At 40.4% G+C, this 22,294-nt stretch overlaps 1 protein-coding gene across 1 annotated transcript in view; it reads left to right on the forward strand.

Moving 5' to 3' along the window:
• Window positions 1–22,294, forward strand: part of PLCE1 (phospholipase C epsilon 1) — a 288,279-nt gene that overhangs the window by 104,677 nt on the left and 161,308 nt on the right. Inside the window, exon 2 of the mRNA XM_065407590.1 lies at window positions 13,809–14,094. Coding sequence (XP_065263662.1) covers window positions 13,809–14,094 — 286 coding nt within the window. The remainder of the gene's footprint in view (window positions 1–13,808; window positions 14,095–22,294) is intronic.

Raw genomic sequence — 22,294 nt, forward strand, 5'->3', positions numbered from 1 at the left:
TCTATGCGTAGGAGCCGGAGCGGGGACATGCCACTGCTTCCGGGAGCCTCGCGGAGCCACAGCACACACGGAGCGGGGCAAGACCCTGACCCCACTCCCCGGCTGAAGCGTTGGAGTGGGACAAGCCCCGGACCCAGCTCCCCGGAGGTAACTCGAGAGCCAGATTAAAATGTCTGAAGGGCCGGATGTGGCCCCTGGGCCATAGTTTGCCCATCCCTGATCGAAACTGTGCAACATCTTGACAATGCAAGGACAGATGCCCTCAGCTGAGCATGATATTTTGATGTTTAAACTGTTTTCTTTTTCCTGCCAACATCCTTTCAATCTTCCATGGCATTACCTTCAGTCAGCTGTTTTTGTGAGTGATGGTCTTGCTTAGGTACTAGTGTGGCTGCAAAATGGTGCTGTATGCATTCAGCGTGAAGGAGGTATAAAGCTGGGTGTCATCTGCATATTTCTGGCATTTAACTCCATCATGTCCCTTCTGTGCTCCTTTCTTTAATGGGCCCCTTTTATACCGTTTATTGGAGGCAGTCCTCTGATTAAAATAAAAGGGAGCTGTATCTACACTCAATAACAAAGCAACAGAAACCATATCTATAAGAAACATAGAAATTGATTACATAAATAAAATGTATAAACATTTTTATAATGGTTCGATCCTACAAATACACATGTGCATAAACCAATGAGCCTACTCATATGAGTAAAGTTACGTATATTTGTTTGCATGCGGAGATATAAACTCTCTCTTCAGTCCTCCAGCAATTGTAGGTATTTACTTGTGCCTTAAGTAACCTGAACCATCTAGACATTATTGTATTCAGAGCCCATACATTTAAATTAGGTCTTTCTTGATCAAGGTAGTTTTATCACAGTTTGGACTTCTACAGAAGCTATGGAATAAAGGAGGTTTGGGTATCTGTGTATAGTTCACTGTTTGAGGTGGAAAAAAAGTGAAGAACTAGATCACTAGTTTGTATGAGATGTCACCTGTACTTCTTGGCACATGTTCAAATGTTACAAAATAAATACGTGGTTCTTTGCAGATGGCGTCACCAAGTTCTCAAGTAATACTTTGATGGCCCCTCACTATATTTTTGTGTTTTAAGCGCGCATAAACTCATCTGGTAAAGAGAAATTTTGCTACAGTAAATTTAAATTTGTGAGCACTTATAAAACAGGTAAATTAGCCTTTTATAGGTAAAAATGAATTGGATTGCAGTTATTTGCGGTTGACTATAATTATATACAGTGTCAATCTGTATTTTTTCATCTACATAAAGCAGAAGTTACATATTTAGTGCTTTAGCACATCAAAACAGACAGTGTTAGAAAATGTTATATGAAACGCAGAGTCTTTGGAGACAGCAAGTGCCCTGAAGTCTACTTTATACAATAGGGATTAGCACCATTATTCTATATATATCTCTTCAACAAAACACTGTCGCCTATTTCTGTCAACAAACGGTTTCTTTGCTTTGGCAGCTGTAGGCAACAGAATATGCCTTTATAAATTGCAGAACCCGATTTTTAAAGTATTTTGGGAAGGTAACTGCAGTTTTTAGAAATTGTAATTATTTTCATTAACTAAATATTTTTCAGAACAAGCTAGAAAGACTAACTATGCCTGCTCCTAAAGTATTCTAGAGACAGTAATTTATCAGTAAATGTGGTATACATAAATAAATTGCTATGCTGTACTGTAGTTACACCTGAAGTACTCCTAAATGCTTGTAAGTAACCAACATGAGACATTGTTCCAGTTTAAGCAGGACCAATATACAACAATTAGTGGGAAATTGACACTTTTTAAAATCTAAAATTTGACAAACTCTGAAGTTTATTAGATCTGATCTGAAAAGTTATAAGCATTCTAAATGCCCTTTTCCACCTTTCTCAGCTACTACAGATAATATATTTTCAAAGTGTTATTTCCAAGTCAATGGGAGAGTTGTATTGAAATTGTCAGTGGTGGATATGTGAAAAGAGATTGCAAAAAGTCAACAATATTAGGTCTGGAGATCTTTCTTAAGACTCTTCCCTGAAAATACAACATGTTGTATTCCCAGCAATGCAGGAACTTGCCGGGTGTGATGTGTATTCAGCATTAATCATAATATTATAGAAATGTAGGGCTGGAAGGGATTTTGAGAGGTCATCTAGTCCAGCCCCCTGTGCTGGGGCAAGCCAACTATACCTAGACTATCCCTGACAGGTGTTTGTCCAACCTGTTCTTAAAACCTCCAGTGATGGAGATTCTACAACCTCCCTTGGAAGACTATTCCCGTGCTAACTATCCTTATAGTTAGAATTTTTCCCCATGATATCTAATCTAAATCTCCCTTGCTGCAGATTATGTCTATTACTTCTTTCCTACCTTCAGTGGCAAGGAGAACAATCAATCACCATCCTCTTTATAACAGACCTTAACATATTTGGAGACTGTTATGAGGTTCCCCTTCAGTCTTGTTTTCTAAAGACAAAAAATGTCCAGGTTTTTTCACCTTTCGTCATAGGACATGTTTTCTTTTATAATTTTTGTAGCTGTCCTCTGGACTTTCTCCAATGTGTCATTGCAACATTGCACTCCATATGATTTTATGAAAATATGCTAATGAGTGTGAATATAATGTAACTGGAATATGCTTCATGCAAAAGGTCTCTTGTAAGGTATCATTACAAAGCTTCTAATCTACTGAGTGTGTTCATCCTATTTGTATGAATGTATCATTCTTGTATCCAAAACTAGGAATATGAAATATAACTCTGAGGTCCTATTCTAGTTATATAAAGTGTGGGCCATTAATGGTGGTTTAGAATCTTGATGGCTCCCATCAATTAGGACAACTGACTGTAGATGGCTCTGTTTACTTGCAAGCCTTCCTGTGAATCGGGCGGGGAAGAATGAAAGCTTGGGGTCTCACAGGACAGGTGCCCTTGTCACCTGGTACTGGAATCCATCTTAAACCTGGTGCTTTTTCATTTATAAGGAGGGGTGGGGACCCAAAGAGACAAAAGATTCCCACCTTGTGCCAAAGCTATATAAGGGGGTGGAACAGAACAAAGGGGCTGCAGTCATGAGAAATCCCCTAGCTACCACCTGAGCTGGAACAAGGACTGTACTGGGGGAAGGATTGGGCCCAGACTAGAAAAGAGTCTAGTCTGTGAAAGAAGCTTATTGGAACATCTGTGAGGGTGAGATTTACCTGCATTTAGTTCCCTACTGTATTAGGCTTAGACTTGCGTGTTTTTGTTTTATTTTGCTTGGTAATTTACTTTCTTCTATCTGTTATTACTTGGAACCACTTAAATCCTACTTTTTATACGTAATAAAATCACGTTTTGCTTATTAATTAACCCAGAGCAAGTAATTAATACCTGGGGGAGCAAACAGCTGTGTATATCTCTCTATCAGTGTTATAGAGGGCAAACAATTTATGCGTTTACCCTGTATAAGCTTTATACAAAGTAAAACAGATTTATTTGGGGTTTGGATCCCATTGGGAACCGGGTGTCTGGGTGCTAGATACAGGAGTACTTCTTAAGCTGTTTTCAGTTAAGTCTGCAGCTTGTGGGGGACGTGGTTCAGACCTGGGTCTGTGTTTGTTGCAGGCTAGCGTGCCTTGCTCAACAAGACAGGGCACTGAAATCCCAAGCTGCCAGGGAAAACGGGCTCAGAGGTAGCAGTTCCAAGGGGTCTCTGTGACCCAACCAATCACAGTCATGTGTTTCTTAAAGTGTGGCACCCAGAACTGGGTACAGTACTCCAACTGAGGCCTCACCAGTGCCAAGCAGAGCAGAACAGTTACCTCCTGTGTCTTGCATACAACTCCCCTGTTAATATACCCTGGAATTATATTAGCCTTTTTTGCAGTTTTGCATCACATTTTTGACTTGTATTCAATCTGTGATCCACTATAGCCACCAGATCCTTTTCAGCATTATTGCTGCCTAGCAAAGTTATTCCCAGTTTTGTATTTGTGCATTTCATTTTCCCTTCCTAAGTGAAGTACTTTGCATGGGTCGTAACTGAATTTCATCTTGTTAATTTCAGACCAATTCTTCAATTTGTTAAAGTCATTTTTAATTCTAATCTGGACCTACAAAGTGCTTGCAACCCCACCCAACTTTGTGTCATCTGCGAATTTTGTAAGCATATTCTCCACTCAGCTATCCAAGTCATTAATGAAAATATTGACCAGTACTGGACACAAGACAGACCACTGTGTGACCCCACTAGATATGTCCTAGTCTGACAGCAAACCATTAATTACTTTTAAATATGTTCTTTCAATCAGTTATGTACCCACATTATAGTAGTTTCGTCTAGACCACATTACTCTAGTTTGCTTGTGATAATGTGTTGTGGGACTTGCTAAGTAAAAGCCTTACTAAAATCAAGATATATCGTGTCTACAGTTTTCCCCCATCCTTTAGGCTAGTAACTATGTCAAAGAAGGAAATTAGGTTTGTTTGGCACAATTTCTTCTTGACAAATCCATGCTGGCTAATATAACCCTATTATCATCTAGGTCAGTGGTTCTCAGTCCGCAGGCCACTTGCAGCCCAATCAGCATGCAGCTGCAGCCCATGTGACATCCTCCGACCCATACAGGTAGTATATATATTGTGTGGTGCAGCTATAACACACGGCGAGCTGCATATGCATCCCACAATGGTAAATAGGTTGAGAATCACTGCTCTAGGTGCTTAGAAATTGATTGTTTAATAATTTGTTCCAGGTAACTTTCCAGGTATTCAAGTTAGGCTGAATGGAATATAATTCACCTTTTAAAGATTGGCACTATGTTTACCTTCTCCAGTCTTCTGGGACCACACCTGTTCTCTGTTCTCTGTGAGTTCTCGAAGATAAATGCTAACAGTTCCAAAATTACTTCAAGCTAGTTTCTCAAGTACCTTAGGGTCAATTTACATTTAACTTATCTGAATATTTTTAACCCGTTCTTCCTCTATTTTGGCTTGAGTTCCTTCCCTCTTATTGCTAGTATTAATTGTGTTAGGTATCTTGTCACCATTATCCTTTTTAGTGAAGACAGAAGCAAAATAGGCATTAAACACATCAGCTTCTTTACATCATCTGTTATTAGCTCTCCTTCACCGTTATGTAGTGAACCTGCAGTTTCCTTCCATTTTCTCTTGCTCCTAATTTATTTATAGAACCTCTTGTTACCTTTTATGTCTCTTGCTAAATGTAACTTATTTCGTGCCTCAGCCTTTCTGATTTTGTACCTGTCTGAATGTAATTAACTAATCGTAACAAAATCCTAGACCTAGTGTAGGATCTAGAATTTTTACTATTAATTTCTCTTAATTTTAAATGGTATATATGTGTTACATATGAATGGTTCTTGATTTACTGAGAGAAGAACATGTTGTATCTTCAGAGCCAAGTCTTGAGAAACACTGCCTATACTTTGGAGAGGTTTCAGTATCTACTGATATGTTTGCTCTGAGAGTAAAGGTTATATAATTTATAATTAGTAAACGCTAGTAACACTTTTTGCTTAAACCATCAATTAAAATAGATTTTAAATGTGACCCTGTCTAATTTTACCTATCTGTGAACTTATGGTGTATATTCACAAAGTAATTGCCCATGCAACACCTATACCATTGGGAATTGAGCATATTATTATAGGCATTGCAGTTAGTGACACCTATAGTTACAGTTGTATGGTGCTCTCCATTGTAAGATCATGGTTTTGGTTGCTTATAACTTTGGCATACTTAACACTTGGCCAGAAATTTTCCAGGATGGGTATGAGCCTCAAGTTTCTTGTTGGTTTGTTTTGTTCTTTTAATATTTTAGCTAAAGAAGTTTAGCTATTTCTGAGAACAAAATTAGGGGAAATATATTGTTTTGTCCATGTTGGGAAAAAAGTGCATGCGTCTGAGAGAGCACACTCTCCTACAGAACCCTTCGTTTTTCCTGAGTCTCAACAGTCCGTGGCTGTCTAGAAAATAACTGTGAAACCCACTTCCAAAGCGTGACTCTCCATCCTTTTCTAGTGGCAAGTGCACAGAGAAGATGACTCGTCTTCTGCTACCATCTGCTCTTAGCTCAAGTGGTAGAGGACAGTAGCATAGCTGGGGGGGGGGGAGCGGGAGAGCGGCCGCTTCCCCACCGAGCACAAGTGGCGCCTTTTTAATTTTACTCACCTCCGGGTCTTCCGCGGCACTTCGGCAGCGGGACCTTTACTCGCTTCGGGACCTTCACTCGCTTCGGGTGTCTTCGGCGGCACTGAAGCGTCATCGCCGAAATGCTGCCGAAGACCTGCAGAGTGAGTGAAGGTCGCGCCGACGAGGTGCCGCCGAAGACCCGGAGTGCTGCCCAGTCAGTAAAAGTGCCGCAGCAGGTGGTGCCTTTTTTTCCCCCCGCTCCCCCTCTTTCCTCCACCTGGCTACGCCACTGGAGAGGACTGTGTTGGGGATCTTTAGATATGAGGCCGATGATGACCCGGGGAGGGGGCCAGTTTGGTTCAACATGGTGAATTTTTTCTTTTCAATTGTTAACTTTTTTAAAAACTTGGGAAATAACATTTTTTAAAAAGACTACATTAAAGAAATATCAAGGTTGCAAAGTCAAACACTCTGAAGTAGGAAACACCAGAATTAAGGTACCCTGTGCAATCTTTATTTGGCCTCCTTGTGCGTATGAATTATGGGCAGTCTTTAATTACATGATTACACTATTTTTTCCACAGGATCCCTGCCTTATTCAGTGCACAGGCTGGACCTGGTTTGAGGATAAATCAGAGTTGGGTAGTGAAGAAGACTTCTCTTTAGGACCCCTGCTTCATTTGTTAGAGAAGCTAGAAAGTGTGTGGTGAGTGAGGTAGGAACTGCAGGAAAAGAAAGGGTGGTCTCATTGTTTAGGCAGTTGAATTTCACCCTGGAAAATTGGATTCTATGCCTGCTTCTGCCACAGGATTTCTTTGTGATTTTGGGCAAAACGCATTGTGACGGGTTCAGTCAGAGATTCCCCCCCTCCCCCAGTCACCTGATGTGCTGAAATTACCTCTGAGCCAGTTTTCCCTGCCAGCTTGGGTCTCCAGAACCCTGCCTTGTTGAGCCAGGCACGCTAGCCTGCTGCAACACAGACCCAGGTCTGGTCCACACCCCCAAAGCTGCAGACTTTAACCAAAAACTGCTCAGCAGGTCATCTATCTCCAACATCCAGACACCCAGTTCCCAATGGGATCCAAACCCCAAATCAATCCATTTTACTCGGTATAAAGCTTATATAGGGTAAACTCATAAATTGTCCGCCCTCTATAACACTGATAGAGAGAGATGCACAGCTGTTTGCTCCCCCAGGTATTAATCACTTACTCTGGGTTAATTAATAAACAAAAGTGATTTTATTACATATAAAAAATAGGATTTAAGTGGCTTTAAGTAATAACAGACAAAACAAAGTAGGTCACCAAGCAAAATAAAGCAAAAACATGCAAGTCTAAGCCTAATACATTAAGAAATTGATTACAGGTCAAATCTCACCCTCAGAGATGTTCCAATAAGCTTCTTTCACAGACTAGACTCCTTCCTAGTCTGGGCCCAATCCTTTCCTCTGGTACAGTCCTTGTTAGTTCCAGTAGACATCTTAGGTGTTAAGCAGGGGCTTTCTCATGACTGGCCCCCTTTGTTCTCCTTTTATAGCTTTGGCACAAGGCGGGAATCTTTTGTCTCCCTGGGTCCCTATCCCTTCTTCTAAATGGAAAAGTATCAGATTTAAGATGGATTCCAGTATCATGTAACATGGTCACGTGTCCTGTGAGACCTCATTCTTCATTACCCACAGGCTGGCCCACATGTACACAGGAAGGCTTGCAGGTAAATAAACCATCTACAACCAGTTGTCCTAGTCAGTGGGAGCCATCAAGATTCTAAACCACCATTAATGAGTTATACTTCATATTTCTAACTTCAGATACAAGAATGATACATGCATACAAATAGGATGAACACACTCAGTAGATTGTAAGCTTTGTAATGATACCTTACAAGAGACCTTTTGCATAAAGCATATTCCAGTTACATCATATTCATAAACATATTTCCATAAAGCATATGGAGTGCAATGTCACACACATAAACCACCATTTTCACAGCTGGCCACAGTGTGTTCCTCATTTTCTGTATACCTAACTTGAGACACCTAGATTGTGCTTTCCAGAAGCTCTAAGCACTCACAGCGACAACTGAGGATAATAAGAGCTGTGCAATAAGCATATAAAGTGCTATACAATGCTATGTACTCCGAAAACCCATGGTTTCTCAAATTAGGTATTCAAAATTTGTTGCTAGTATTGACAAGTTTAGGTTCAATCTGTATCTCAGTTCCCCAGGTGTAAAATGAGGATAATACGACTACTTCACCTCGCAGGGATGTTTTGAAGATAAATTCATTAATGTTTTTAAAGAGCTAAGATATATGAGATCACTATAGAAAAACCTTGAGGAAAGTAATAGTTCTGTTTTCAGTGCAGGGCTTGGATGATATGCAGTAAATAATGCATGGGGCCAACATCAAATTATGAGGATTGAAATAATTACATATCTACAGTAACCATTCAGTGAGCACACTCCATCCTGTGTGCTAAATGAGGCAGAGGTCCTGTGGAAAAAATAGTATTTGATCATGTAATTAAAGACTGTCTCATAATGCATATATATATATATATATATAATATAAAGGGGGCTGGATTGAGGTGGCATGGGCAACATTAATTCTGGCATTTCCTAACTTTTGTGAGCTTGACTTTGCAACCTTAACATTCTTTTCATAAGGTTTTTTTAAAAAGTAATATGTATAGGCCTATATGGTATGGTGTAGAATACAGTGGGGGAGGAACTCCCTTTTTTCCTGAACAGCATGGAGAGAGAGAGATGTCTCCATGGGCTCAGTGTTCAGCATTTCTTGTTACACCATTTTGAAATGTGTGGCGTACAATTACCCCGTTTTCCCTGCAGTAGTTTACTGGCGGAAGTACCTCCTCTGAGAGCACCTTTTCTTCCTTGGTAAAAATTAGGACTGTGTTCTTGCTTAGAGTTCATTCTTGCTTTTCTTGAACTAACTAACTGGTTTCATGCCTATATAGTCCAACCTCCTGCTTTGAGAAGGGGGTGGGACTAGATGACCTCCTGAGGTCTCTTCTAACCTTAATCTTCTGATTCTATGATTGTGTAGAATTCAGAAAACAGTTGTATTCTAAAAAAATAAAATAAAGTGCCACAATTAAAACCTTAATGCTTTACATAGAATGTTAGAAAAAGTTAAGAAACAAGATGAAAAATAATATTAATTATGGAAAAGTGACATGGTCTCATGCCTTTATTTCAGTATACTATTACATTAATGCCACAATCAAATTCTCACTGGAGTTAAGAAATCTATATTTGTTATCTAGTAATAGGCTAAGTTTGATTCATCCTGTTGACATCAAATGCCTAAAGACCTCATTCATTGTTTTCTAATTTTAGAAAGGAAGAGCCCTTAGAGGTCAGTCAGGTTGCCTCAATATTGGGTTATGAGTCACAGATGCTGTATTTCTAATAAAATTAAGAGCTTCAGAAGTGACTCACCTTGGAAAAGATTAAATCCATGGAGATCATTTGTGGTTTATATTCTGTATTAACAAGTCTGAGAGTTTTCTGTCCGGGAGTAATTGAATTGCATTACTAAATGTGATATTAAATTATCAATTACATAATTTACTATTATTATATCATAGACTAAATAGAACTGAAATTGTTTCCACAAAGTTGTTGTACTGGTAATAAACAAATACTAAATTTAAGATTAAAATATTTATTTTAATAAACATTGCATTATATTTGAGTCCCAAATATTATGGCTCAAAATGAACTCCAATGTATTAATTGGGGGCCAAATTCTGCCGCACTAGCTCAAACAAAACATCAGTTGCTTTCAATGAGTGTTTTGCCTGAATGAAGACTGCAGAATTGGTACAAGGTATCAAAAATATCACCACATTAATTCATATCTTTTTATGCATCTGTTCAAATTATGTTTAGAGTTTTAAGCATGTTACAACCATGCCTTTAACTATAGGTCTAGTCTAGTTGTACTGTAGTAAAACTGTGTTCATATTGCCATATGGTAAAATAAATGAAAGTAAACCACTAATGGTTGCTGTTTATCTCCCATTGATATAATATAGAAATGGCAAAATGGAGTGGGGTTTGCCAGTGAAGTAAATTGAAGCCTAATGCACACATTTATAGATGAAATTACAGAAAAATTCTAAGTTAAATTCTAATTTTAAATATGCGTGAGGAGGCATTGGGAGTAAAACACACTACTGAGGGGCGGGGGAAGGGCACTTGACCAAAAGCAAACCTAGAAAAAAACAGTTAAGCAAGTAGTACTGTTTGTGCTACCATTACATTACTGTGCATGTCTATAGCACCTTTCACTTGAAAATTACAAAGTGCTTTACGAATTTATATTTATATATCATAATTAATTATATATATGAAAGTTACAAGAACAAATAGAATTCAGCCCAATATATCTGAGAGAAGCAGCCATTTTGTTAATGATAACAAAGTCAATGAATTTTAAAAAAACAACAACCCTAAATAGGAAGTGCTTGTGAATAAGGAAGGCAAAGTGGACAAGCATGAACTGATAGCCTTACACCAAAACTTGCAGATAGAGGAATTTGGTGAGGAAGATCCAGGGACGAGGTCCTTGAACTGAGAAGACTGCCTCCAGTCTGATCAAAATAAAAGCTGGTGTTGGAGAACAAGGACAACTTGACTGAACTAACATTGCTCTGTTTAATTGTGATGGGACTGAATGTAGAGTGTTTTCAGTGAGGGATACTTGACACTGGAATTTGCTTCTGTTGGTGTTCCAGAGTCTGGATTTGTTAACCTTCAGGTTGTGCTGCAAGACTCATCTGTTTTATATGTTTTAGGAGGGGTAATGAGTAATTGGTTGGTCCAACTTTATAGTCTGAGCTGTGGTGGTTTGGGAGAGTCCTTATTTTGGGACCTTGGACCCTATTTTATATTGCTTTTATAAAGATTGTACATTTGCCCCTGGATGGGAAATTTTATAGTAAAAAGAAATACATATTGTGACAGGGTCAGGCCAGATGGCTACAGGAGAGTGATAGAAGGCAGATATATTAGCCCCAGATTAAGTAGGTCTCTTTTCTCTGGGTAGGGTAACAGGGAAGGTTCCAGAAGAATCAGGAACTTTCTGGAAACAATTAAGGCAGACAGGCTGATTAGAACACCTGCAGCCAATCAAGAAGCTGCTAGAATCAATTAAGGCAGGCTAATCAGAGCACCTGGGTTTAAAAAGGAGCTCACTTCAGCTTGTGGTGTGGGTGTAAGGAGCTGAGAGTGAGAGGGTGTGCTGCTGGAGGACTGAGGAGTATAAGCATTAACAGACACCAAGAAGAAGGTCCTGTGGTGAGGATAAAGAAGGTGTTGGGAGGAGGCCATGGGGAAGTAGCCCAGGGGATTGTAGCTGTTGTGCAGCTGTTCCAGGAGGCACTCTAGACAGCTGCAGTCCACAGGGCCCTGGGCTGGAACCCGGAGCAGAGGGCGGGACCGGGTTCCCCCCAAACCTCCCAATTGACCTGGACTGTGGGTTCTACCAGAGGGGAAGGTCTCTGGGCTTTCCCCAACCCACATGATGAATCTCTGAGGCAAGAAAATCCGCCAATAAGCGCAGGACCCACCAAGATAGAGAAGGAACTTTGTCACAATATATAAGTTGGACTTTGGCCACAACACCATGGCTAACACTCCCAGGTCGAATATAAAAGGGATCTTTAATGGAACAAAGTGTCTTAGTTTTGCATCTTATCCGGAAGATGGTATCTCCAGGGCATTGGTTAAAGAAAAGTGCCTGAATCACTAGCACCACTCTCGACCACCTAGGGTTTTTTTGGTAGTCTCGTGTCTAAGCAATGAACCAGCCTTATACTGATTAGCTAGCAAGATCTGATGGAATCACAGTACAAAGTTATTGAAGGGCTGAACTAATGGTCTGAGTCCAGATATCACAGTACCTATGCACCTTTACAAGGTGGTCTGGGCTCAGGACTCTCTCATCTGTTCAATTAGTGCTAAGAGTATTATGGAGATCAAGTCATTTGTAGGAGGAAGATACAATGACAGCTAAGTGCTTACCGCTCCCATGGACTTTCATTGAAGTTAGGTGCATAACTACCATCTATCGGAGGGGTAGCTGTGTTAGTCTGGATCTGTAAAAGCAGCAAAGAGTCCTATGGCACCTTATAGACTAACAGACGTATTGGAGCATGAGCTTTCGTGGCTGAATACCCACTTCGTCGGATGCCTCTGGAAATTTCCACTACATGCATCCGACGAAGTGGGTATTCACCCACAAAAGCTCATGCTCCAATATGTCTGTTAGTCTATAACGTGCCACAGGACTCTTTGCTGTAACTACCATCTGTAACTTTGAAAATCTCCCTTCAAATGCACTTCCATTCTGATTTCAGAATGCAGCAGAATTTGTCTCATTGTCATACATAGTGTATGAGGAAAAATCCATTGCATTTATAAAAAATATTCTAGTAACATTAGTACAACCTTGGATGCCGTATTTATGGGAAAACGTTTGTGTTTGTACATTTTGTTGATACTTTCCCTCACAGTTCATCCTGAGTAGCCTATCTTCTGCTGCTCTGTATCTAGATTTCCCCTTTCTTTATAATGTGTTCTCTTTGCTTTCATGTCACCATCTCTGGAAATACTGTAGCAGTGAACTTTGCTGTGAGGGTGAAGAGAAAGGAAACCCAAGAGCTAATAAAATAATTTTAAAAAGCAAAGCAAATGCAGTCAGTCTCTCACCTAGTAAAATTCCTTCCTTAATCTACAGCATTAGTAAGATTAACTTGTCGGTTTTAAAACTACTTAAATGTTAAATTCAGAAGTAATTATTTCAGGTAGAGTAGATTTATTGAGTGAAGTGAGAACAATGATTTAACTCCAAAGGTGTAAATTGCTTGCACTACTGTCTATTTTCGGAACAGGCCTTTGTAAGCTATCTCAGTATGCATACTGATAACTATTTAGATGACCTTTTGCTACATTAACTTTTGGTTCGCTAATTCACATTATTTAATTTCAAAAAGTAAATCTTTAAAACAGATTATTAATATTAATCGGCAATTTAGCCATATAAGAATGTGAAAAATCAAGTGTTTACTTGTATATTACAAGAAAAAGATTTTTGGAAGCTTTTTGCTTTGGTCATTAGGCTCTTTTAAAGTAAACAAAAATTACTTGGTTGCTAAGCCATAGAATTAACTTAGTGTCTGAGCATGAGTATTGGAAAAAGAGAACTAAACCAATATTAGGCAGAGAATCTAGGCATATGCTGGCAGGGCCGGCTCCAGGGTTTTTGCCACCCCAAGCAGCCCAAAAAAAAAAAAGGCCGCGACCGAGATCTGTGGCACTTCTGCCGCGACTCTACCGCCGCCACTTCATTCTTCAGCGGCAATTCAGCGGCAGGTCCTTCCCGCAGGTCCTTCCCGCTGAGAGGTACCGAGGGACCGGTAGCCGGCCCTGTATGCTGGATGTAGGTAATGAGCATGACACCAGAACATTTTGAAAGATTGTTCTTATTGATTAAAAAAAATCCCTAAACCATAAAAAAAAAAACCCTCTTAATGAAACTGTTTTTACTGCCATTGAAATCATAAATTTTGGGAGGTCCAATTTATTGTCCTCAGCAATTGAACTAACACTTCATGCTTTTATATTCTTCACAGATCTACAATGCAGTGAAGGAGGAAGAGGCGGCGGAAGATACTTTTGAATATTGTCTCCATCCTCTGAGAGAGCTTCCGACGCTAAATGCAGATCGCAGATGCAAAAATGTCTCTTTTGTAAAACCATGTGTAGAAAGTGCTTGCTCTGAATACCGTGCCACTTTACAAAGGACGTCACTCTCTAACTTTATCACTGGTGCTCTGCTAGAAGCAACTACATCACTGGGAGCAAGAAGTGGTCTTCTAAACATCTTTGGAGGGTCAACTGGAAGAATGATGCTGAAAGGTAATAAAGGAAAATTTTGTTGTTTTGAAACTTTACACAACAATATTAAGTACAGAAAATCTTTGTATTATAGAATACTGCACTGTGTACTATACACCTCTGACCCGATATAACATGAATTTGGATATAATGCGGTAAAGCAGTGCTCCGGGGGGGGGGGGGGGGGGGGGGGGCAGGGGCTGTGCACTCCAGCGGATCAAAGCAAGTTCGATATAACGTGGTTTCACATATAACGCAGTAAGATTTTTTGGCTCCCGAGGACAGCGTTATATCGGGGTAGAGGTGTACTTTATATTCCCCTATGTGGAACTGGCGGAGATAGGCGAAAGTACTGTACGCTTGCAGAGGCTTTCCTGTTCAATTCAGTCTGTGAAGAAGTGGCTATCTGTGTCAGTTTGGTGAGAAGGCAAAAATGCTTATAAACTGAAATATTCCATATTACAAAAGAAACATCAATATTTGTTTCTATTTAGAAATGTGCCAGTCACCATCCCAATAATTAAAGTTTATGCCATAGTTGTCAAGAAGACAAATGTTTCTTCGTACTGTAATGTCAGATATTTAGATAAGAGCTCCTTTTTTATGAATTGAATGGTCTCATTATTTTAGACAAGTCTATACTAGATCTAATAATTTTTGTTTTCGTTATTATTTTACACGGTATTATGCTATAAGTGTATATGGCCATTATTTACTGTTTTTTCTGTGCCCTCATCTCTGTTGTATCTGAGCACCTCAGATACATTAGTGTACACCTATAAGAAAGGGAAGTGTTTTTCTCAATTGGGGGATTGAAGGAATAGAAATTGTTACTTGCCCAGAGTCCCACAGGAGAGTCCGTGACAGAACTGGGAACAGAATCAAGATCTCTTGAGACCCAATCCAATTCCTTAATCAGAAGATCATCCTTCTTCTCTTTACAGACAAATAATGGTACAATTCCTGCTCAGAAGAGTTTACAATTCAAGGCCTCACTTCTGCAATCTGATCGGTGTGATTGGATCCTTGAGCCTGCATGAAGTCCCATTAAAGTTAATGAGACTATGCATGAGTACAATTGTCTGCTCATGCAAATCAGATTATAAATTAAAGCCCTAAAATGGGGGGGGGATTAGGAATAGATGGTAAACAGTGTGTGGAGTGTCAGCAATAAGTGTGGAGTGTCAGCAATAAGAACTTGCAGTTTAGGTGACTATGCACAAATCTTGAGAGTTTCATTTATTATTATTATAATAAAAGAAGAGTGCTTATAAACCTTCCTTGAAGAAGTCTGTTTTGAGGAGGAACTTGTAGGAGAAAAGGGAGAAGTTATAATGGGATAGAGACAGAAAGGAAGCCCCAGATATAAGCAGTCTCATGTAAGAAGGCATGAAGCTGAGTGCAAAAGAAGGAAACTAAAGCATTGATTAGTGAATGGATTGGAATGGGATAAGAGGAAGAGCTGGAGAGTGTAAGTGTAATGATAGTACAACAGTAGCAGTGCCATAAATAGGACTAGAAAATGTTCACAAAAACAGAGAATTATATACATTTATTTGAAAGTTTCTTGAAAAGTAGTTACCTGTGTTGTATACATGTAAATATGGAAACCTAGAATCATTTAGTTACTAGTTTGCAGTAATAAAAAATACATTTAAGTTTAAACATTTTTGTTCTGTAGTAGCTATCTAAATCTTGATAACTGCAGGTATTGATCAAAACAGCATTATATAGGGCAAAGATTGAAGGGAGTAGTTAATTGTTATGGAGCAGTTCATTCATTTGTTTAGCAAAACATTCATTTTGTTTGCTTTATCTAGTTCAACAGGGAGTTAACTTTTGAGTTGTCTTTAGGGATTGTGAAGTGCTTTAGGATATGCTGTATAAAAGGTGGTAGGGAAGGATATATTGTATGGCACTGTATTGATAGTACTGTATGTTGACAAATATTCGTATATAATAGAATAGCAGTTAATGAGATATGAGTTAAAGATCCTTTTAAAAAGTTGTCACAGTTTTGGATATATGCTCAAGATACATTTCCGTCTCTGTCAAATGAACCAGAAACTTGTTTGTTACTGAAAGTTAGCAGGTCTTTTGTCAAAATGTTTATATATAACATGGGAAAAATTCTGTCATCCATGTTTAAAACATGTTGTGGTGATTAAAATTTTTAGGACCTTAATTTTAAACATGTATATATTAGTACATTTAATTGAAAAATACTTTAGCGATTTTATGTAGGTACTGTATTGTAACGGGCCAGGGAGAGCCGGGTGGCCTATTGGTTGGAATGCGTGACTTCCGGTCTCTTGCTTCCCTGTTCGAGGTGCCTGAGTCTTTGGGGTAGTGGAACCTGGTCCCTCCCACTCCAGCCGGTCCTAGTCCATGGCCTGTGTGAATCAACCCCTGAATTATGGATCTCGTGTGGGGAGTCTACGTCCACTGTCCTGTGCTCCTTCCTACTGCTGTCCCTTCAGTTTGGGGCATAGCCCCTATAATCCAAGTTGCTGTGATGGCTTGTCTCTTGCAGTGCCCCCTTGTGCACCTTGGGTGGTTTCCTGCTGTGGTCCCAGGTTCTTTCTGGGTGGGGCAGCCGTAAGTTTGGCAGGGTTGGAACCCAACAAGATCTCTGTGCTACAGATACCGAGTTATCTCTTAGGCCAGGTGCTCCTAAGTCTCCTCCACAATCTCCTTTAGCCAGGGAGATGGTACTTATTTCCTGGTGACTGCTTTCACTGGCAGGCTAGTGATCCTTCCCCTCTGGTAGGGAGGCAGCTATCTCCTGCCTCTTTGACAGTCAGCCCTGAACTGAGTCAGTTTCTCGTTTTTCTCCCCCTCCAGGCCAGGCATTGGCTGCAGCTATGACGAGTCAGGGGACTAACTGGATCCAAAGGCTCTCTTTAGCCCCTTCCATGCCAGAGAGCAGTTTCTCCACTTCATCACATATACAAATGCTTTCTTAAGCATAAACTGATACTATTCATTCTTTGATGGGAGAATATGGATTGCCTAGGTAATTCTAAGTTTCTTCTATAATATTCATGAGAGCAGGAGTATTTTAGAATCATATGACTAGATGAGACCTCGAGAGGTCTTCTACTCTAGTCCCCTGCATTCATGGCAGGACTAAGTATTATCTAGACTATCGCTTACAGGTGTTTGTCTAACCTTCTCTTAAAAATCTCCAGTGATGGAGATTCCACAATCTCCAGTGATGGAGATTCTGCCTTCCTAGGCAATTTATTCCTGTGCTTAACTACCCTGATAATTAGGAAGTTTTTCCTAACGTCCAACCTAAACCACCCTTGCTGCAATTTAAGCATGTATCTTATTCTAAAATCACCATTTAAAAGTTGAATGGATCAAAACTGACTTTGATGGAGGGATGCATGTTTGTTTAATTCTCAAAATATTGACCATAAACAAGAAGGTTACTAGTTTTATACTACTTATAAACAGCGGCGGCTCCAGGCACCAGTGCTCCAAGTGGGGCGGCAAGCCGTGGGGGGCTGCCGGTCCCTGCGATGGCGGCAGTTAGGCAGCTTTCGGCAGCATGACTGCGGGAGGTCCGCCGGTCCCGCGGATTCGGCGGCGGGTACGCCGAAGCCGTGGGACCGGCGGACCTCCCGCAGGCATGCCGCTGAATCCGCAGGACCGGGGACCTCCCGCAGGGATGCCGCCGAAGGCAGCCTGCCTGCCGTGCTTGGGGTAGCAAAAAAGCTAGAGCCGCCCCTGCTTATAAGGACTTTGTTTATAGATACAGTGGAGACGTAAATGTACTACTGGTAAAATGTCATTATTAAACAAGCATCTATCACGAGAGAGTTGGCTTTATCTACTGGATTTTGAGTGGTAACGTAGAAGAGACCAGGAAGAGTTCCTGGCTGCTGGGAGGGAGAGCATGTTGGAATTCTTGCTCGTAGTCCTGCCCCTTTGTTGCCATGGTTCCTTGTGGTACTCTTCCCTGACCTACATTTTTGGTGACCACCAGGAACATTTCATTTACCGCCATGATATAAATCCTGTTTTACTTCTGTCCTAGTGGTCACAGCAATGGCCACTTTCTTATATTTTAGGTGTTACATTTAACATGCATTTGCAAGGAATGACTTTTCTGTCCAACCGAATATTAACCTTCCCATCTAGAAGTGGTAAGCAGTGAAAAGGACGAAACTTCAAGGAATATAGCAACTCACTCCATCTTACCTGTACCGTGGCAGGGAGAGTTTAACCTGTAGTTGACACAACCTGTAGACAAGCCCTTACATTACAAAACTACAGAAGTTATTAAACTACCTACTCAAGTGGGATAAATACTTGCAAGCTTCTTTTTAACTATAACATGGGATACATTTACCCCATATGGAACAAATTATTTACCCATGCCAGAGCTCTTTCTTCAAGATGATGAAAAGTTTAATTTTTACAATTTGTACACGTATGTTACCTTTTAATCAATTATTAAAACAATTTATAATTCCTAATAGAGACTGAATCCTAAAATATGATTTCCAGTGAAAAGTGCAACTCGTTAACTATAGTGGTACAACTGGTGACTAACAGCCTGCTTGTTATGGACACTTGTTATTTGTTGTTCAGGAAAATACAATTAAGCATACAAATTATGCTTTATCTGTTTTATTTTTTCCTTTTTCTACAGGTGCATATCACTCTGTCAGTAATACAGTGATACTACTTTACTAATATGCTAAGCCAAGCACCTGCTGCAACTCCAGATACATGAGACAGGGAATTTAATTCCTGACTCATTTAATCATTGACTAAATCCATAAAATAACTGAAGAATACAGAAATACTTTTTAATAATTTAAGAATCTGGAAATGTCAAATATTTTGGTTGTTTCAGCTGCTCTGTTTTCCCCACTGTGATTCAGCAAGCCATTGGTCAAAGTTTTACCTTAAGGCTTGCTATCTCTGTACATGTGTATAGTATTTTACAATTTGAAAAATAAATTGAGCCAAATATAAAAAGGGTAGCAAGACCCATGACTCAGGTGTCTCTGGTGGGAACATTTTGTGTCAGCTGTGATTCCAGTAACTGATATTAACTCCTTTATAACTCAAAGGAGTCTGATGTTTTGTCTAAATTAGTGAAAATGGCCCTAGGTCTGATATTTTATTCACACACAGACTCAGTGACGCAACTCTGGCAGCCTGGAATCTTATGGAACATTATTGTTAAGGAGAGAGGTTCCCAAAGGGTAAGAGAATTCCCATAGTTGACCAGAAAATACCAGATTAGTAATTTAACATTGACCCAGTTTAAATTTAACAACCATTCAGATGTAAACAGCAGGAATTTCAGGCTTACAATGCAACCATTTCACCGATTCAGGTTTGACAAGAGTTAAGAAATTAAAACTCTGAGGACTTGTGGGTTAATTATCACAATCAACTTTGCTTAAGTGTGGATAGAAGTACGTTATTTTTCCTGACGTTTTTACCACCTCTTTATGGCCGATTCTCTTACTTGACCAATTTTTTAATAAACCCCAAATAATATTTTAATGTCATTCATAATTAGTCCTTAGTAAATTGATGGATGTAGTATTTGTTCACTACATACTACTTGTTTCTCAGGGTTTTCTTTTTCATGAGTGCACGTAATGTGAAAATTTGAGGAGGCTTATTGTAGATTTTATTTTGCTGCCTTGCAGTTTTACATTTCCGTATGGACAAGATGGTGACACATACTGTTTGTGACTGGGCCAGATATTTAGAGGAATTTAGGTGTCTAAAGATGCAGTTAGGTACTTAATGCGATTTTCAAAGCACCTAAGTGCCTAATATCCATTGAAATCAATATGAGTTAGGTGTGTAGGGGCTTTTGTTTCACCCCTATATTTACAGAGAAAGCTGTGTCAGAGTGGGATAATTAACCCCCAGGAAAGGTCAGTGGCAGTATCACCTTTGCCACCATTTCACAGGACCTCTGCTGGGAGAAATTACAGCTGGGGTTCTATAGGAGCCTCTCCCAGTGGTGGCTGGTCAGGAGAGATGAATTAGCATGTCTCCTGGGTGCCATTTTTCAGCCTGCACAGGGTGTTGCTAAGGCTCAGGCAGAGCAGGTGCTATATTTTTGTAGCTGAGTCCGCTGCTGCTTCAGGCACATTTTCTGTTGGTGGGTCTGTAGCCTTTGTTTCCACCAGCTTAACCCAGGACATGAATCTGGCCATATTAAGATTTACTGTTGTTAGCTGTGAAATAAAGGATTTGCTGAGTATGAGTGTATGGACCATGGCTAAGAGATCTATAGTGTGTGCAAATGCTGAAGTTAATTTTAAAATGAAAGTTTGTACATTTTATGAAGTTTAATTAGTCTGAAAAATGGAATTTTTAGTGCATCTATTTAATCCTTTAGAGTGTGTTTAAATTGTTTATTATTTTAAAAGCCTAAAAACTCATTTGCATGAGCCTTGTAAAAGTAATATCCATGGGAACATTTATAGTGTAGAATGGAACTTGCTTGGTATGTTTATGTTAGCTTGTCAGTCAGAAGCAAAAAAAAACCCCAAGGACCTCAAGACATTGAGTCATCACTAAAGATTCCCTTGAAGTTTTGTTTCCAGCAAACAAATGAGAAAGAAATCAACACTACATTTACAGTAAAATGCAATTTTATTTATCATCAGATAAAATATGTGGGATACTAATATGTGCTTTTGGTTAAATTCTAAGATATCCTATACAGTTTTCTTATTAAAACAAAAGAAATTCTGAATTTTCTTTAGCCTTTCAAACAGACATTTGGTTTCAAAATATATCTAATGTTGTTTTACCAATTGTCCTGTGATCACTCAAAATGTTTTCTATGATGGTCTATTTTATATTTTCTATTGATAGAGAAATAATGAACAAAAATTCATATTTTTGTCAATTTTTCATTAACATAATTTTATCTCTCTATCTCCATAATTAATCTTGCATTATAGTATTTAATATTAATTCCTCAGGGATATAAATTTAATAGCTGGCAATTGTAGCATTGAAACAACACCAGATTTACATGTTTCAGGTCTAAGAAAACAAAACATAGTGTTGTTATTGCCAGGCTTTATTTCCAGTTCCATACCAAAAAAGTCAATTTTTTTTTCAAACAAAAAGTGTATGCAGCATATAACCAAATCACGCTTACGTGTAGTATTTGAGTTCCAGGACTAACCAAGTAGTTTTCTTGAGCTTCCAGGGGAAATTGAGAGAGGTTTCTCATGGTAGCTTTCCTTCCTTAAGTCTTCTTTACCCTAGCTAACTTTATATACCTGATTTTCCATTTGTGTAGTTCTGCTGCCTGTAGCAATGGAAAAAGTTGGAGTGTAGACAAAGCTCAGGTTAGGGTAAGATGAAACAGAGATAAAAATGCCATTATAGCTATGACCAATGGACATGACCGGGATGGTGCCGGGCCCAGAGTCAGAAGGGGCCCCAGCCAGCCTGATCCCCTGGCCGCGGAGCCGGCCAGGAAAGCTGCCCCGACCCCTGCTCCACCCCAGCCCCGCCCCCACTCCGTGCCTTCCGCCCCAACCCTCCTCCCCTGAGCTACGCATCCTGGGGGACTGCAGCAGGTGTCGGGCCTGCCCTGCACTCACCGGATGGCAGGAAGTGGAGCGACCCGGCCCCAACCTACTCTGCTCTGCCGGCTCGTGCTGGGGGGCAGTTTCCCCCCTGCCTCTCAAGCCTGGGAAGGAGATGGAGCGGTGGAGAAGGGGCATGGGATGGGGGAGAGAAGGGGGCAGGGGAAGCGGGGGTGGGAGGAAAGAGGTAGGGGGGAAGGAAGGGGAGGAGATGGAGCAGTGGGGAAGGGGCATGGGATGGGGAAGCGAAGGGCATAGGGGAAGCGGGGCAGGGGGAAAGAGGCAGTGGGGAAGGAAGGGGGTGGAATGGGGAGGAGATGGAGTGGTGGAGAAGGGGCATGGGATGAGGAAGAGAAGGGGACGGGGGAAGCAGAGGCGGGGGGAAGCTGGAGACCAGCATGTGGCATCCCCTTGGCAGAAGCTGGGGCTCCCCGTTAAGCAGGCCCATCGAACCCTCACCCTGACAAGCCCCACCTCCCCTGCATCTGTACCACCCTGATGAGCCCCAAACACCTTCACCTGGATCCCCTGCAGAGTCCCATTGCGCCTGCACCTGGAACCCCACAATGAGCTCCCGTGCATCCAGATCTCCCACTGAGCCACCCCCACCCAGACTGCCTCACAGA

Source organism: Emys orbicularis, chromosome 7 (genome assembly GCF_028017835.1).
Source record: "Emys orbicularis isolate rEmyOrb1 chromosome 7, rEmyOrb1.hap1, whole genome shotgun sequence".
In the NCBI taxonomy this organism is placed as follows: domain Eukaryota; kingdom Metazoa; phylum Chordata; order Testudines; family Emydidae; genus Emys; species Emys orbicularis.